General features: G+C 35.3%; 1 protein-coding gene across 5 annotated transcripts in view; it reads left to right on the top strand.

The window, feature by feature from the left end:
• LOC126760497 (kinesin-associated protein 3) overlaps positions 1-16,763 on the top strand; it is a 53,433-nt gene extending 36,670 nt beyond the window's left edge. For 3 of the 5 annotated variants that reach the window (XM_050476159.1, XM_050476161.1, XM_050476162.1), the window contains 8 exons: positions 4,848-5,013; positions 5,077-5,328; positions 5,394-5,530; positions 5,661-5,846; positions 5,918-6,625; positions 6,693-7,460; positions 7,642-7,898; positions 12,744-16,763. In XM_050476159.1, coding sequence (XP_050332116.1) covers positions 4,848-5,013; positions 5,077-5,328; positions 5,394-5,530; positions 5,661-5,846; positions 5,918-6,625; positions 6,693-7,460; positions 7,642-7,898; positions 12,744-12,894 — 2,625 coding nt within the window. In that variant the 3' untranslated portion in view covers positions 12,895-16,763. Of the gene's footprint in view, positions 1-4,847; positions 5,014-5,076; positions 5,329-5,393; positions 5,531-5,660; positions 5,847-5,917; positions 6,626-6,692; positions 7,461-7,641; positions 7,899-9,492; positions 9,687-10,241; positions 10,356-12,743 lie in introns of all 5 variants that reach the window. The other 2 variants (XR_007667207.1, XM_050476160.1) reach the window with 2 other exon arrangements.
• Positions 16,764-18,727: the final 1,964 nt, after the last annotated feature.

Raw genomic sequence — 18,727 nt, forward strand, 5'->3', positions numbered from 1 at the left:
CTCAACAAATAGTCGCAAAGTCAGGATTGATGCTTCGAAAGGTTATGTAGAGTGTTTGGTGAGATTGAAAAGCAATAATCCACTATGAGTTGCTCCAGCCTGATCGAACGATTGATCTTACTGTCAACAAATGATGAGATTGAACAAAGCAATCGGAAAAACGGTAGTTTTTCGCCGAGAATCCAGAAAAATTTTACACTGATGGAATAATGTCTCTAGCGGAAAAATGGCAAAAAGGGGTTGACCAAAGTTCATTATAAATATAAAAAAAAAATTAAAGTTTGATTAGAAATACGAAAAGACTTTTTCGACTATCTAATATACTATATACATACACACACTATTCGTGATATATAGCAAGTTTCAACCAAATTTGGTGAAATATATAAGTCTATAATCTCGTTTGGTCCACATTTGCTGAATATATTCACAATCAAACTTTCTCATATGGTGTTTTATTCTTATTTGAACGAAATCAGTAATATACCAGCTGATCAAATTTGACCCGGACTGACGAAAAAACCATTTTTATATATTTTAATACAAATTATTATTATCGGCTTCAAAATACGCTCCTTAGCATAAGCATGCAATCGATTAATAAAATTTTTCATATACTATATTCATAATATCGTCTCATATGGCCTTCAGTGGCTTCAGCGGATTTTATTCTAGGTTTCGGCTCATTTTTGAAGTGCAATTCGCTAAAATTTTGGACATTTTCGATATCATATTCATAAACCCACCAGTTTTCACCAGTAATAATGCATTTGATGAATGTAGGGTCCTCAGTTACATTGTAAAGTGTCTCTTTTGCCACCTCTTCTCTACGTCGTTTTAGCAAAACATTCGGGTATTTTGGTACGAGTCTAGCATTGACATGATTTATACCCAAAACATTAACCGGAGGTAATTATTATTATAATTAATTAATCTTGAGTCGCCATTAGAGATGTTGAGATTTGGTGATATCGCTCTGATACCAACACGATGATTTTCAAGCAGTATTTCTTTAACTTTTCCGATGCTTGCGCCATTAACTGAGGGGAATGGACGACTCGCATGAGGAGTTGGTTGTACCCATCTAGAAAAAAATATATCAATTCGGTTTGTAGGTACATTTTATAAAGATCTATCTATTATATATATAATTTTCGACACTACTAAATTTTTGGTTCTAATAAGACCCATCTTATTTTTTACTTTTATTTTCCGGCACTAACTAACTATTACCCTTACTTACCTATTATCTACAAGTATGTATATCATCTTATCAACATAAAATGAATTAGTGAAAACGACATTAAATCATAATTTCTTTGCTAAAAACTCAAGCTCTACTTCATAGAGTAAATATGAAAACGTATTTACATATTTATTTTTATTTTCCACGCCCATTTATTGCCATGACGAATTGCAGTAAAGTTTAAATGACAAAATTTACCAACAAAATTAAAATATACAAACTAATCCATCTGGCAATGTAATTACAAGTTCGCCGAGTCAGTGCACGCGACTGTCGTTATGCCACAAAATAGCTAAAAACCCGTGTAGAATATTACCATATTTTATCTCTGCGTATAAACTTCCATTCACTTGCCTATTCATTTAAACTTAAGTGCATTTATGTAAACGTGTATGTATGCATGTTGCTGTGTTTGTTTATTGCTGCGATTTTATTGCATATTATGCAAATGTGGCTACAAAAACAGTTTTTGCCATTGCGACGGGTATTTAGGTGCCATTGACTTCTTTGCATGGCAGTTTTAAGTTCAACTGCAGTATTGTCATGCCGATTATCAAGCATAATGTTTCGGAAGCAGACTGCCGACATTGAAAGGCATTAGGCATTACCGCTGAAAATGATTACTTCGTTGCACTCCACGAGCCACTCTTGCAAAGTACTGATAATTATTAGTGAATATTAAGTGTGCCATCCTCTTTATCAATATTTCACGAGTATTTAAACTTGCTGACTTAATTGATAGATCAAGTTCAAGATATGTTATGGTTATGAAATAAGATATAGTCTTCATATAGCGTTAATGAAATCATACATTTTTTGTAAAAATTAATGCTCTCATTCGAGGCTGTTTTAATCTTTTCATTGGGGGTGTTTTTTTTACGTGGCGGGTCCCAAGCCCAGTGCACAATCCTGGGGAGGGATTCTTCTCACTTCAGCTCACTTTCAAACGGATGTTTTTTTTCTACCAAGAGGTTACTTGGTCTAAGACTGGAAGTGGTGAGCTGTTTCAGCCATATGTAAACAAATCGTTTCTGGTCACTGCCATATGGCTCCATCCTGCAGTACTCGCCGGGGAAGCAGAGGAAGAGAAAGACCTTTACTCCAATGGAAAGACCAGGTGGAGAAGGAGGTGACTACACTTAGAATCTGCAAATTGAACTAAACAGCGAAAAAGAAGAGCGAGTGGAGCATTGTTGTTAACGCGACTGTAACCGCGTAAGAGTCTACGTCAATAAGAAGGAAGGAAAGGAAGAAAGTGTGTACTTGATATACCGTAAAGAGTGCTTTGATAGTGCAGCGGTACCATGCTTTGCAGTTCATAATTTTCGACCAAAGGGAAATCAGGCAGGGTTTTGACGGCACCTCCCAAAATAGATGGACCATTATAAAGTTGGTAAACATATTTGCCGAATCTAGAAATATCGCAAGAAGACCGTACCATCGAGATCCGTATGTTCGTATTCAAGAAACAATTGCGACTGTTGCAACGTCAACTCAGGTAAAACCAAGAGTCTCGACTTGCAACTTATCCGCAACGCAGACGGCTATTACAACGAGTAATTCATGACGACTTAAACCTGTTTCCGTAAAAAGCTCAAATAACAAGCCGGTTAAACTCTCTAAACTTGCCTATTCGCCTGGAATTTTACCAAAACTAGATTGAACTCTCCGAAGAAGACAATAACATGATAGTCTGCCGGTTAATGTCTGATCATAGGCCTTGAACTAAACGAAAATATAAGAAAGCAAAATTGCCGTATATGGAAGGAATTAAATCCAGAATAGTTCACGAGACGGAACTTCACCCAGAAAGAGCCATTTGTGGTACGCAGTTACATGAAGGTGTCTTAACGGGCTGTACTTATTTGATGAAAACGGTGTAAGAGTAACTATCAAAGGACACTGTTATTTAAAGATGTTGACTGAGTTTTTTTACCCGAAACTGTACACCACGTATCCCTTTCAATATCGTTTGGTTCCAGCAAAATGGAGCAACTGCCCACATAGCCAGACCGGTTATTGCGGAGCCCCAACGAAAATTTAAAAACAAATTAATTTTAAGAAACTCCACTTTCCCCTGCGCTCCTCCAAGGTCACCTGGCCTGACTGCACCCGACTTTTTATGGGGTTATGTCTAGCAAGAAGTGTACAAAACAATGCACAGAAATCTGACTGAATTGAAGCACTCCATTAAGTCGATGATTGAGGCAATCCCGACTTCAACCCTTAAGGCCGCAATATAATTTTCAAATTAGGTGTCGCATATGCGTGGCGGAGCATGGAGATCATTTACGGTCCATAATTATCAAAAGTTATTTCGCAGGTATCTTAAAAATTGTAGGACCCTCGCAAAAGTTATAGGTTTTAATTCTTTATAAATAATATCTGGAAGGCTAAATCTCTTCGAACCAAGATGTTTCGGCCTTTATCTCGCAAAGAAGAGACAGTCATGAAAAACAAGGAAGGACAACTTTCACAAAATTTTAACCTTGACACGTGAACGCATTAAAGTAGCAAATACAAAAATCAATCATAGAATAACTGTTCACAAATAGAAAAGCCCAAAATATTTCAATGCCGTTTATTACGTATAAGGTTAGGATTATTATTTCACAACACAAATTCCTTAATGGAATTTTTTTAGCAATTGTACCTACCTAAGAACTATGTTCTTGCTTCGCTTGTTAGAAGAAAAAATACATTCTAGTACAATGTCGACAACAAAAATGCGAAGAAAGTAAATATGGTGGCGCATGTAATTCTCTCTTGTACTTGAGCTGGTTTCTTTTAACCGATTGATTGCCCCCAATCGAATGAATATATTTTAGTTGATATGTGTGTGCGCATTGCATATGTCATCACAATAAACTATAGAACTTTGAAGGGGTGATTATACGTATAGGTTTAGACTGTAGGTGGTTGTACTACCAACAAAGTGGAAAACCCATTAGCTAAAGTGACTATTACAAATAACGTTGACTATTCAGCTTTCTAACACTAACGGCCGATTTTATCAGTTTCCTCTGTGTGAAAAATAATTTTAAGTTTCGGTGTTCAATAAAACCATTTTTAAAGTCGATTTTTACATTGATAGTTTTCAATGAAGAGTACCTTGCCTTTATACATAGCAACAATTACTTCGATTTTAAATGTCTCAGAAATTTTGCAGAATATATGCAGAAATACTAAATCCAAAGAAAATTGTGTTTAATAGACAACATTTTCTTATCTTAAAGCTCTAGTAGTAGATTGAATAAAATATAAACGCATTCCTTGGGGTCAAACGGAAACTAGTTCCAGTACACATACTTAAGCCTAATTGCCCATTAAATTGCAAGCAACTACCAATAATGTGCACACACACAAATACAATATGCAAATACAAATATTATTGATATATTTTCGCTCCATTAATTACACATAAACTTGACCTTCACCATAATGACCACGGTCGCTTTGAGGTGGTTTTGTGGTGCCAACGAACCAAAGCTATTTTCGCCTTTTCAGTCGTAAATTAATAATGTTTTAGTAGACATGCATGTAGTAATTGCTTAGTATTGGAATTATTGAACGAAATATGCCGAATTTGCCATATTTACAGAATTGTCAGAAAATTATACGCTTACGTTCGTTGAACGCGAAGACGGATCCAGCCGCATTGGCGCGAGAAGTCGTGGACAAATGTGATCTCATACACAAATCCCAATTGGCGGATGTGGAACAGATAATATTCTATCTGAAGAATCGAAAAGACAATGCTGGTGCAGGTGAGTATATATATATACATATATAAATAACTTATCTTCAATGTTTAAATATTGTTCCTTTAGACATCGCTGACAATAACAGTCACCATCGGTCGGCTGTATCGGGAAAGCGTACACCGGCCAGCAAGGCGAACCCAGCCTCTGCTGTTCTTTCGCCCGCTAAAACACCAGCTAGCAATGCAGATGTCTCCATCAATAATATTGATGAATATGTGGAGTTGTTGTACGAGGACTTGAGTGAACGAATACGTGGTTCAGCAATGATCCTGCAAGTGGCACGCAACCCTGACAATCTGGAAGAGCTGGAGAAAAATGGTTTGTGTATAAGGTTCATAGATTTTACTAAAAAAATTAATTTAACTGTTTTTCTGGTACTTCAGAGGCTTGCCTGAGCGCTTTATCGCGCGTATTGCGAGAGGATTGGCGCAAGAGCTTAGATCTATCCACAAATATAATATATATATTTTTCTGTTTTTCGACCTATACGAAATTTCATCCCGTTATTGTGCAATATAAGGTGAGTAAAATAAATTTTCAAACACTTGAGAAACTTCTTTCTCTCAAAATGAATTATAGCTGATACTTGAAAATTTTTAAACACAAATACATATATGTACAATTCTCATCGGTATCATTTTTTATCTTAGATTGGTTCCCTCTGCATGGACGTCATAGACTATGAGCTGCGACGTTATGAAACAATGCGGAATGAGTTGGACGTGAGAAAGAATCCTGTTACCTCTGCACCACTTTCGGCTAAATCCAGCAAAGAGAAACTGAACCGCAGCACTGATGATTTCCTCGATATAATGAATGAGGAAAAACCAAAGGAAGTAAGTTGAAACATCGGTACCGTTCAAAATATATCTCAAATCACAGCAATAAAATGTAACTTTACACGCAGATGGAACCACCACGTCGACGCATACCCGAACTCAAACAACGTCCCAAATCTGGAAATTGGTCTAGTTTCCACGGTTCAATGACTTCCTCAATGATGAAAAGTCAAATACTCAACAGTAGTTACCATGAGGCTCTTTCCACCGGTGCTGCCACCCCTGACTCGGGCATTTCATCGAACGGTGACATGAAAGCGACCAGCAATGAGGCGCTCGATCGCAACGATCCAAAGGTAAAGAAAGAAGAGATCGATCGTCTGAATAAGCAGTTAAAAGTATTTGCTAAGAAACAAGAGCAACTGTTACGTGTTGCTTTCTACCTGCTACTTAATATGGCCGAGAATATTAAATTGGAGGAAAAGATGCGACGCAAGCACATCGTGAAGATGCTCGTCAAAACATTGGATCGACAAAATATCGATCTCTTAATGTTAGTGACAACATTTCTGAAGAAGTTATCTATCGTACGTGACAATAAAGATGATATGGGCGAGTTCAATGTCATTGCCAAATTGCCACGCCTATTCCAAAGTGGCCACACCGATTTGGCGCAAGTGACACTGAAACTGGTCTTCAATTTATCATTTGATGGTGTGTTGCGACGAAAAATGGTCGGTGCTGGTTACCTGCCAAAGCTAGTGATGTTCATCAATGATGAGAAACACCACGGCATCGCAATGAAGATACTCTATCACATGAGCTTAGATGATTGGGTGAGTGCAAGAGCTTATAGTTTCCAAAAAATATAAATTAATCCATATTAACGTATTGCCATTTCAGGTTAAAGGCTTATTCACACACACTGAGTGTGTTCAAATGGCCACCGATGCCATAATACTCAATCTGAATAGCAAGGTTGATCTCGATCTCATCGCACTCTGCATCAATCTATCGCTGAACAAACGTAATGCACAAATCATGGTCGAAGGCAATCGGCTGCATGATCTAATGGATCGCGCTTTCAAATATCAGGACTCACTACTAATGAAACTGCTGCGTAATCTTTCACAGCACGAAATGTTGCAACCAAAATTTATTGACTATGTCGGCGATCTGGCGCGCATACTCACAATTTGCGAGGATGAATCGTTTGTGGTGGAATGTCTTGGTATACTAGGTAATCTCTCGCTAGCCGATTTGGATTACTCACAAATATTGCAGAACTTCCAACTAATACCCTGGATAAGGGATGTGCTTGTGCCCGGTGCCAAATTGGACGATATGGTACTCGATACGATTGTTTATTTGGGTACCTGTGCACATGACGAACTTTGTGCGTTGCTGTTCTGTCGCGCAAAGGTTGTGCTCTCGTTGATCGAGCTGCTGAAGGCCAAACAAGAAGACGACGAAATTGTCTTACAGATCATTTTCGTATTCCAACAGATTTTACGACACGAAAGCACACGCGAATATATGATCAAAGAGACTGAATCACCGGCGTATCTGATCGATTTGATGCACGACAAGAATGCCGAGATACGTAAAGTCTGCGATTATTGCCTCGACATCATTGCTATCAGTGACAGTGAGTGGGCCAAACGGATCAAGGTGAGTGGTGCGCTGAATTAGAAAATAGAAACGGAAAACGGAAACGGAAATGTTATTTATGTGTACTATTTTAAGTAAAGGGCAAATTTTTTGGTTTCATTATATAAATTTATATGATTTTTATTAATTATAATTTTTTATCAATTCTAATTTTTTTATTAATCATCTATATATTTTATAGCTTGAAAAGTTCCGCAATCACAATTCACAGTGGCTTTGCATGGTTGAATCGCAGCAAGATCAAGACAATGAACAAGACTATGCTGACAATGATGAGAACGAAAACGAACTCGACACCTATTTACGCAACGATTATTTGGACAACTGCGATCTCTACAATAGCAGCAACACAAATAAGGAGAGTGAGGACAATGAAAGCAACAATAGCAACAATCCAGCCAGTCCTGCATTGTCTACCTATAGTCGTCCAGTGAGCAGGTGAGAGAATAACAAAAATTTTAATTTTAATGTAAGTTTTTAGGACCAAAAAGTTCTCAGGGATCAGTGGGGCTATAAAAGAATAAAATAAGCATTTATGATAGAAATTCGCTACTGTGACATTTAAAAGAAATCTGTTTCAGAAAAGTTTCATATTTATGAAGATTTTGGTCTCTTGAGATCAAATTTTTGTTTTGAAAAAAAGTCCAAAAAATTGTGTTTTTAGTTAAAGTTTTTTTATTGACCTAAAGAGTTATACTAAATTTAAAAATATTGGGTGGTCGAAAAAGTCTTTTCGTATTTTGTAAATAGATGTCGTTTCAGTCGTATAACGCCAGTGCTACCAATCACATTGTGTCATACCATATAGTGTTGGAAAGGTGAGATTTTAAGCTTCATTTAAATTTAAAAAATTAAATTCGAGGAGTTGAAAAAAATTTACAGCTGTTGAAAAATGAGTGAAAATAATGATCAAATTCGGTAAATTTTGTATAAAAAGGGAAGATTGCCATGCAAGCCACCAATGAAATTTTTGCAGTTTACGGAGACTATGCTGTATCAGTTCGTACAGCACTAAATGGTTCGCTCGCTTTCGTTCTGGAAATTTCTATGTGGAAGATGCATCTCGCTCTGGTCGACCTATCGTTGAAAAAGTCGATGAAATTATGGAAAATATTGACCAGGACCATCACATAAGCCGCCATGACATCGCTAAGGAACTTGAGATTCATCATCAAACGGTTTTGATCCATTTAAAAAACGCTGGCTACAAAAAGAAGCTCGATGTTTGCGTACCAAATGAATTGTCTGTGAAAAATTTAATGGACCGAATTAACATCTGCGATTCTTTGCTGAAACGAAATAAAATCGAACCATTTCTGAAGCGAATGGTAACAGGAGATGAAAAATTAATGAAATGTACGAAAAAGTCAAATGGTCAAAGCGTGGTGAAGCTCAACAAATGGTCGCAAAGCCGGTATTGACGCCTCGAAAAGTTATGCTGAGTGTTTGGTGGGTTTGAAAAGGAATCATCCACTATGAGCAGCTCCAGCCTGGTCGAACGATTGATTCTACATTTTACTGTCAACAACAGATGAGATTTAAGCAAGCAATCGAAAAAAAAACGGCCAGAACTGATCAACAGAAAGGGCTTCGTCTTTTATCAGAACAACGCTAGACCACGCACTCCTTTGATGACTTGGCAAAAACTGGGAGAGCTTGGGTGGGAAGTTTTGATGCATACACCGTATAGCCCTGACCTTGCACCATCGAACTATCATTTGTTTCGATCAATGCAGAACTTCCTTAATGAAGTAAAGTTGACTTCATGAGAAGCCTGTGAAAATTGCTTGTCGCAGTTTTTCGCCGAAAAATCAGAAAGTTTTACACTGATGGAATAATGTCTCTAACCGAAAAATGGCAAAAAGTGGTCGACCAAATTGGTATATTTATAATGTAAAAAAATAAGTTGAAGTCTGATTAGAAATACGAATAGACTTTTTCGACTACCCTATATATTAATTGAATAAGCTTTAAGTATTTCAAATGGAAATTATATTTATATAATTTTATAATTTCATTTTTGCCCCTTTAGGTGAAAGCTGAAAAGTTGTCCGAAAGCTCTAAAAAAATACAAATAAAAGAGCTTTATATATAAGCTTTTAAAATTAGCAAGGAATTAGAATTGTGTATAACGTTCGGCGTGTAGTATACTCTTTATATCAAAACTTAAACTTAACCTTATTATTTTGGGGCAAAGATTTTTGTTTCGCCTGGTTTAAAAATTGAGTGAGTATTTTATACATTAATTTTAAAAAGCGTATGCTAGAAATTTAATGCATTTGTATGCCCAAATCCGAGTTGTTTATTCAATAATTTACTAATAAAATATGGGGACTTAAGAATCTGTTCGGTCGAAACCGTACATATATACCCAATGCAAAGAAAGGACAATTTACCGAGTGCTTTGTGCGAAACTTTAACACATTGGTTGAACATTGAACATTACATTGATTTATACCAGTTGTTTGTTCGATTCGCTACACTCCAAGCTTTTCAAAAAACGAATTAAGTAGATAAGATTTAGTAAGCATGGCTAGCAGTTAGGCACGGTGATTACGTATTGGGCTTGTTGCACTTCAAATTAATAATTCCTCACTTATCGCTTTCCCATAATTTTGAATCATATGTTTCCCGTTATTTAGGGAACCATCAATTGAAAATTTTTCTAATACCTCTTTGCATTTATGTATTGGGTATAAAAATAGCTGCTTCCATTTTGCAAATATTTTGGCATTTACTATTAAAACGGAGTTGTAAATATTACTGGTTCTGGCTTTTCAGATGGACACATACCAAATCGCACACTGCGCGACATAAACAGTGGCCGTCAATGTATTTTCGTTTAAACAAAAAGTTTTTAAAACACAAACTTGAGAAAATTACTCACTAAAAAAGGTTTCTATCGATTTTAATATTAACTACCTTTAAGTCCGCCTTCTCAATCTTTACTGTCCAGTGCAATTCATATTTCTAAAACACAAATTTGTTGTGCATTAAAATAAATGTTATGGAAGTGACGTCCAAAATGCATACATACATACATATTGTAACTCCATACCACATACTTATATATTGGCCATAAGGGATGTGACACGTCTTATTCATGTTTCGAAATCATCCAAATTTACGTCTTCCAAAGTTGTCTGTTCTATTTACACATAGTATGTATATTAATATACATGTTCTCAGTATATGTATGTATGTAACACTAGTCCATAACATTCTTGTCTTTTGTCCCGTCAATTATTCACAATTCTTCAATCCCCAAACTGTCAGTGTCTCCCTTGCGTTCAACTTGCACACCTCTTTTTTCAAAGTCACCACAGCTGTGAGTTCACTTTTCACCACTCATAAGCACTTTCTTAATACACTATTTCTTGCAGTTCGCTTCAAACTAATGATAGGTATGCTGTTCGTAAATCAAAGTATTTTCGGGTGGCACCATCCAGGGTAAAATATAATAATAGTAAAGTTTGAAATATGATTGCCCTTTTATATTTTAATTTAAAAAGTTAGGATGAAAAATGGATGAAGTGATTTCTTTCTCAATTAAGCAACAATCTCTTTCAACCTTTTTAGTAGCAGTCGTGGTTTATTCTATCCTTTTCAAGACCGACCTAAACATTAAATTAATCTGTCAACAATGGTTCTAAAAAATGTGTAAGCTTCACCTCTTGAAAACCTTCAAAGCTGGATTGTTTTCTTCCGTTCGGACAACATAACCTAGTCAGCGCTACCACTGCCTCTTGTTGCGCTGAACTATGTCAATGTCGCCGTATATCTCGTACAGCTCAACGTACCATCAACTACGGGATAGTCGATAGCAGGACGGGAATGATTAGGGACTTGTAGAGTTTGGTCTTTCTTTGTCGAGAGAGAACTTTACTTTTCAATCGCGTACTGAATACAAAGTAGCACTAGTAGTAGTAGTAGGTATTAAACGGCCTCACTTGGTATCAATCCTGACCGAGCTTTTGATGTTGCTCAACCTCAGTTTACGCAGCCGTTTTAGCTTTACGAGGATACCAAGCTCAGACATAGCGCCATAGAAGCAATTCTTTTTCATGCTGTCGAAGGCGGCTTTAAAATTGACGAAGAGGTGGTATGTGTCGATCTTCCTTTCACGGGTCTTTTCGAAGACTTGGCGCATGGTAAAAATCTAGTCAATTTTCCAGGTCTAAACCCACACTGATAAGGTCCAATCAGTTTGTTGACGGTGGGTTTCAGTCTTCCTCACACTACGCTCGATAAGACCTTATATATTATATATGCCATATTAAGGAGGCTTATTGGCGCAGATTGTAGAGTCCCCCTTTTTATGGATTGGTCAGAGCACACTTAGATTCATCCGACCATATCTTGCATACCGATGCATGCTCCTTATCAGTTCTTCGCCGCCGTATTTGCATAGCTCGACCGTCAATCCATCGGCTTCCGCCGCTTTTTTGTTCTTCAGACGGGTAATTGCTATTCAAACCTCCACATATTCTGGCAATGGAACATTTATGCCATCATCATCATCGATTGGGGAATGGGGATCGCCATCTCTAGATGTTACACTTTCAATGCTGTTTAGCAGGCTTGAAAAGTGTCCCCTCCATTACTTCAGTATGCTTTGAACATCAGCCACTAGATCACCATTTTGGGTCCCACAAGAGTATATTCTGGTACTGAAACCTTCCGGTAGTCGATGCATCTTCTCGTAGAATTTTCGAGCATTACCCGTGTCAGCCAGCTTCTCAAGCTCTTCTTCGAATTACCGATAAGTAATCCAGAAGTTAGGAGCAGCATAGGTGTGGTATCTAGATGTCAAGTCAAGTCAATTAAAGTAGATTAAGTGAACAGTATTAGTAAGATTCCTTGGGTTGCACCATGTCACATATTAACACGACTCAATAAATCAGATGATATGGTCTCTTCGCCTTAGTTTTTAGTTTAAATAAGAAAAGAATGAGACTAAATAAATATCTATATATATAGTTCGAGTACTATAAATTACCGTTATAACTAGATATATCTGGAGTCCTTAAAAAAATGCATTGAGTATAAAAAATTAATTAATTATTGAACATTTTGTTTTGCTTGAAGCTACACTCACACATAAATGTATGCATACTCGTACATATTCTTAAAGAAGCGTAGCAAAACCGAAAGTACGCTAATCATTTCCTACATATGTATTTATGTACTTAAAATATAAAATTAGCTAAATCACGAAAAAAGCTTTTCATTTTTATGCGTCCGATTATTGCTAACTGTATTTTTATATTTGTCTACCAACAGCTACCGGCGCAGTGAGGACCTCGACGATCTCTTCAACATGACTTCGAGTTCGAAATCGCAAGGATCCAGCCAAGGCGACAGCAACTACATGTTCAAGTCGAACAAATCGCTGGATGTTGAGGGACTGCACGAGGAGTTGTTGATGGCCTAAAGTGCACATACATGTAGTAAAATATGAAGTATATATATACATATGTATGTATATACATATGTAAACAAAAACAACCACTTATATGCAGTTGCATGGTTATAAAGTACATATGTACATAGAGTATATACATATATTTATACATATATGTATATGTGGTTATGTATGAAGAATTAAGGAAAATGTTGCATTAAGACGCTCCTCAACTCCCCCTCAATTGTTTCGAAAATAATCTTTTGCACTACAACAACAAATGTAAAGGAAGTATTTCTTTCTCTTAACAGTTAGTTATATTTTGGCTAATATGTAGTTGCCACATATTACTATATATAATTGTTGTTGTTTGTGACTGTCCAAATCGTAGCAACGCTCGTGTCACAACCTACCAACCAACTTAAAACGAGTCGAAATACACACATACAAGCAAATGTAGATGTATGTGTTTATTTATATAGTATATATAAGATGCATTTACATACATACGATATGTTTAACCCTTGAAGAACAAACTCGACTTTCGACTATATGCAAAGCAGAAATGTTTATAAGTAATAATGGAAAACCAAAAGGAATACAAAAGCAAACAAAAAAGTGGTGTGAAGCCGCAATTTTAATTAGTGCAAAAATATTTAAGTGAAATTGTATTTTATTGAAATTTCATACAGACACGCTTGCTATAACTTATAACTGTAAAAGACGATTGGCTTGCAAATGCTTTGCTTATTTCAGACATGCTTCAATGTATGTAGCTTGCATTTGGAAATGCGCGCATAAAATATACGCGACGTTAGAAAAGAGTCTTAAGAAAACTATATTCCGCACGCACACTAGTTATGTTATGTAGCTTAATTTATTTTATAAACAAAAGATATATGTATGTATGTATGAATATCGAAAATATTGCATATTATATTTATGTAGCGAAATGAAAGAACAAAAAACTAGAAAACAGCCAACAGCCAAACAAACAAAGAATTCAAATCCCAAAAACCGCTCAAAAGGCAACCTTGCATAACGGTTAATGAAAGCATATAAGACAAAATTTCATTGCAATTCATCGACGCTAGTCCTCTTAAACGTTTAAGTTACTTGTTTTAGTTTTACATACTTACATATGTGTTTATATAGTTATATATCTTGTATTTGTATGTGTATGTGTATGAAATGTTAATGCAGCTTTAGCCGAATTATAGACCAAAAGGCAATTTAAGCACTTTCAGCAGTGTGTTTTGAATAGTTTCTGAATGTGATATGTGTTTAATTATATATTTAATATATGTACATACGTGTATGCTGACTATGTTTAAAATACACAAGATGTTATTAAGGCTAATTTATTGCTAAATTAATTGTTCAATTTATTATTATATTTTTAATGATTTTAGTAGCGGCGTTAGTATGTGCCCATCTTTTATAACTGTTAATTGTGGCTAATGTTCAATGAATGATCTAAAGCGTATGCTGCAGTTTCTAGCCACGGTATTTTTCAAAAAAAACCTTGAAAATAAAAAATTTTCGAAATTGGAGCTTCTATAACGGTATTTTTCAAAAAAAAACATTAAAAATAAAAATTGTTTCATTGAAAGAATTATTATTTCCTAAAGCTAAAATGAACTCGTATCAAATTTAAATTAAAAAAAAAATTAAGCTTCGAATTTAAAAAAAAAAAAGGTTTAAAAATACATATTTTTTCATTGAAAGAATTATTATTTCCTTAAGCGAAGATGAACTCGTATGAAAAGTTTAAATTTATAAAAAAAAATTAAAACTTCGAGCTTCTAGTAACGGTATTTTCAAAAAAAAAAAACTTTAATAAAATTTTTTTCATTGAATTGTTATTTCTTAAAGCGAAGATTATACGATTTCAAAATTTTAAATTTATAAAAATTAAAGCTTCGTTCATTTCTAGTAACGGTATTTATTCAAAAAAATTAATTTTAAAAATAAAAATTTTTATCATTGTAGTTTCCTGAAGCGAAGATGAAATCGTATCAAAAGTTAAATTTATAAAAGAAAATAAGTCTTCGAGCGAACGGTATTTTTCAAACACAAATCTTTAAAAACAAAATTTTTTTCAATGAAACAATTATAATTTCTTAATGCAAAGATGAACTCGTGTCAAAAGTTTAAATTTATAAAAAAAATTAAAACTTGGAGCATTTTTTGATTTTAAACCATATTGTTTTCTGGTTTGTTCAAAAAACTTCTATATAGTCACCTAAAATGAAAAAACAAATCATCATCAAAAACAATCGAAAATCGCTGTCAGATATAATAACCAATATATAACCACTTTATAACAAAAACTGAAATTTTGTTTTAATATGAGTGCATATTAACCACTATATAACCAATATATAACCACTTTATAACCAACACTCAAATTTGGTTACAAAATGAGTGGTTTGAATTATATCGCTTTTGCTCCGCCTGTAAACTTATGAAAAGTAATGTTACATTATTTTGCATTTTAGGTGAGGATATAGATAGTACATATGTTTATATATTTGTTAAAAGTAATGGAAATGCTGCTCGGAATTTCGGTGCGATTAAATTTTTCTGAAGCAAACTGAATTAATGGCTTCGGTTTTGGCATGGAAAACTTTAACTGGTTTCGAAATTGACCATTTCGTTGCTGAAAAAGGTAGTTTCATATTTAAATGAAGAGACCGTTATTAAAAATCAATTTATTAAAAGTTAAAAAAAATCAATTTATTTGAAATTAAAAAATATTCAAAAATGAACAAGAACTTCGAATACCACTAATTTCTATAATAAAAAACGAAGTAATTAAGAAGCGATAAAAAGTCACACACTTACTTGCGACAGTGCAGCGCTACTCTAAGAAACGATCACGCGATTTGATGCGAAGGGAACGTTTTCCTCAGTCAAGCTCTCTTGAAAGTGTTCATATTTTAAATATTTCGATATTTTTATACACAGCATGAAAAATACATATTTATTAACAGTTAATTTTATTTACAACATAATTTTACTTATAATTTATACAATATAATTATTAAATATTTTTTTTTAATTATTTTTTGTTCGAAAATTATTTTTTGTTATATTAAAAGGCTTCATGCTGAAAAATGCCATATTTTTTAAGTAACTAACTGCTATTGAAGCAATAAGCGAGCATATTCAACACAACCAAATACATATGTACCGACGATATTATTTTTTTAAGAATTTTTGATTTTTTCAAATTTCATTTTACGAAAAAAATATTTGTGAGTTAAAAATTGTTTTAACAAAAAAATATTTGTAGCAAATTTCCAGCGCTTTCGGCTTACACATACACAAATCTGTAAAATATTTTAAGCAAATTTACAGCGTACAAAATCGTAAAAGAATATACAAAACAATAAAAACAAAGCTTTTTCATGTGTAGCTGCAGTAGCTTCTAAAAATAATGAGAATTTATTCAAATAAATCTGTATTGAAAAATAAAAAAAATAAATTATAAAAAATAAAAATTATAAAAAAATAAATTATAAAAAATAAAAATTATAATAAAAATGAATTCTAAAATGTCGTGAAACTTTGAGACCACTACAAGACACAAAAGCAGCGGACCCTGCTTGTAGATAGTAGGGAACTAGTTGGCTCTCGAGTGTTACCTCGAAAGTATTCGCTAGGGTTGAAATACTAAAACAGACACTGGATTAGCGGAAAATATGTGTATAAATTGAAAATTGAAATTTAAAAGAAAATGTGAAAAGTAAATGCTAACAGACAAACCCCATATATTGTATTTAAAGCTGAAATTGAAATTAGAGCTAAAACAAAATTGTAACTGGGTACTGTAAGAAGCCATACCTTAAACAAAATAAATAATTGCTGCATCTGTATATTTAAAATATATTGAAGTATGATTTTTTAATATTTTTGGGAGGATTGCCATTAAGCTCGAAGAGATCAGCACACAGCAGATATTCTTCGCATGAAATTAAGGGTAAGTTTTGGGTTAAAAAATTTATTCCTTTTTTTAAATATTATATAAGTTTCAAAACAATAAATTCAAAAGTATTTGAGTTATTTTTTTATATATTTAGAACTCACTTCAGTGAAATAACGGACACTCTTTGAATTATCATTAATATTGGAATGTAATGAAGTACTATTGGTTTGTTGTTGTTGTAACGGTTACTTAGCCCACGTTAGGATGATAAGGATTAAAAAAGTTGTCATCGAGGTCATCCAACGGTAATTCCAGGAAACATACTGGGTCGGACCTTAGCGAGAGAGGTGTCAGAGTTAGCAGGGCATGCAAAGAAGTGATTAGTGTCATGCGGAGACTCGTTGCACGCTGGTCATATATTTCATATGTCGGGTCTATTCTGGATAAGTAGGAGTTTAACCAACTACAGTATCCAGAACGAAACTGCGCAAGGGTGACTCTTGATTCTTGCGGCAACTCGAGCTCTTTGTCTGCAATGGGTGGTGGTTTGACTCCATGTACGCCATTTACCGAGAATGAGGTGGTGAAGGTATTAATGTCTCCATTGTGAATGACAGTCAGTGCAAGTCTGAAGTTTGTTGCGTAACGTCGACTCATCGGTTGTTGTCATCGTCCATGCCTCTGCACCATACAGCAGGACGGGAATAATGAGTGACTTATAGAGTTTTGTTTTTGTTCGCCGAGAGAGGACTTTACTTCTCAATTGCCTACTCAGTCCGAAGTAGCACTTGTTGGCAAGAGATATCCTGCGTTGGATTTCAAGGCTGACGTTGTTGGTAGTGTTGATACTGGTTCTAGTGTACTACCGAAATGATTTCTGTAGAAGCACTCCAGCGGAAACTACTTAGAGAGGAGTTCATTATGCTACTTAACTGGGAGCACACGGCACTCACCGTGCAGGTGTTCGATGGGAGACATCAAGAGGCCTCCCGTTGTAGTCCGCGTTGTCTGCGTTTCACTGCATCTAGGCGACCATATTGGTGCGACGTAGTTAAGGACCGACCGGCCGAATGCCTTATATGTTGCCAGCAACGTTTCCTTGTCTTTTCCACATATGCTGAAGGTTAGCGAATTGAGATTTTTGTTGCGGATCTGTACTTTTGGGGTCCCTACGGAACTCCCTGTTTAACTCTTCTCAATTTATAGTTTTTACTCGAAATAGTACGGATGATTGTCGACCCCTCAGGTAGTTCATAGTCCACCTCTTCAGTTCTGAAGGAAGCGTAGATTTTTCGAAGTCTTCTAATCCTCTCGATAAAATCCCAGTTAGCTTTATTAAAGTTAACAAATGTTCTGTTGTCTATAAAAATAAAGTCGAGAGGTTTCTCGATCGAGATAATTATGGATACATACGAGAGTTAGTTAGTTTCATCCGGCCAAGGGCTGTACTTTCGGAGATCCAACCTCGTTTAGATCGGTAAGTTTTAGAATTGTAATTGGTTGCAGTTATTGGTACTATAACCAAAACTCATAGAGTGAAGAGTACATTTTAAAAATCATAACACTATATGTGCATAGGACAAGCGACGTCTCAACTTCCAAGCCAATATCCATTTTAATTAAAAATTTCAAAATGTACAGGGTTTGTCCGGAAAGGAATAGAACTGATTTTCTTCCACCGCCACTGTACTTCGGACCGTGTGCGCACCGACTGGATTCGGTAGAGGGCGTTCCTAGCTAACGAACGAGCGGCTGGTCAGTTGTCTCCGAGCACCTGGAGAGTCAGGACAAACATTTTCGCGCGACGTGTTTCTGTGAGTGGTGCAAGTCGAAAATGCAGCGTTCGTTAGAGCAGAGGTACGCGAATAAAATCTGTGTGAAACTCGGTAAATCTACGACAGAGATATTTGATATGATCAAGCAGGCTTACCC

This window comes from Bactrocera neohumeralis, chromosome 5 (genome assembly GCF_024586455.1).
Source record: "Bactrocera neohumeralis isolate Rockhampton chromosome 5, APGP_CSIRO_Bneo_wtdbg2-racon-allhic-juicebox.fasta_v2, whole genome shotgun sequence".
NCBI lineage: Eukaryota > Metazoa > Arthropoda > Insecta > Diptera > Tephritidae > Bactrocera > Bactrocera neohumeralis.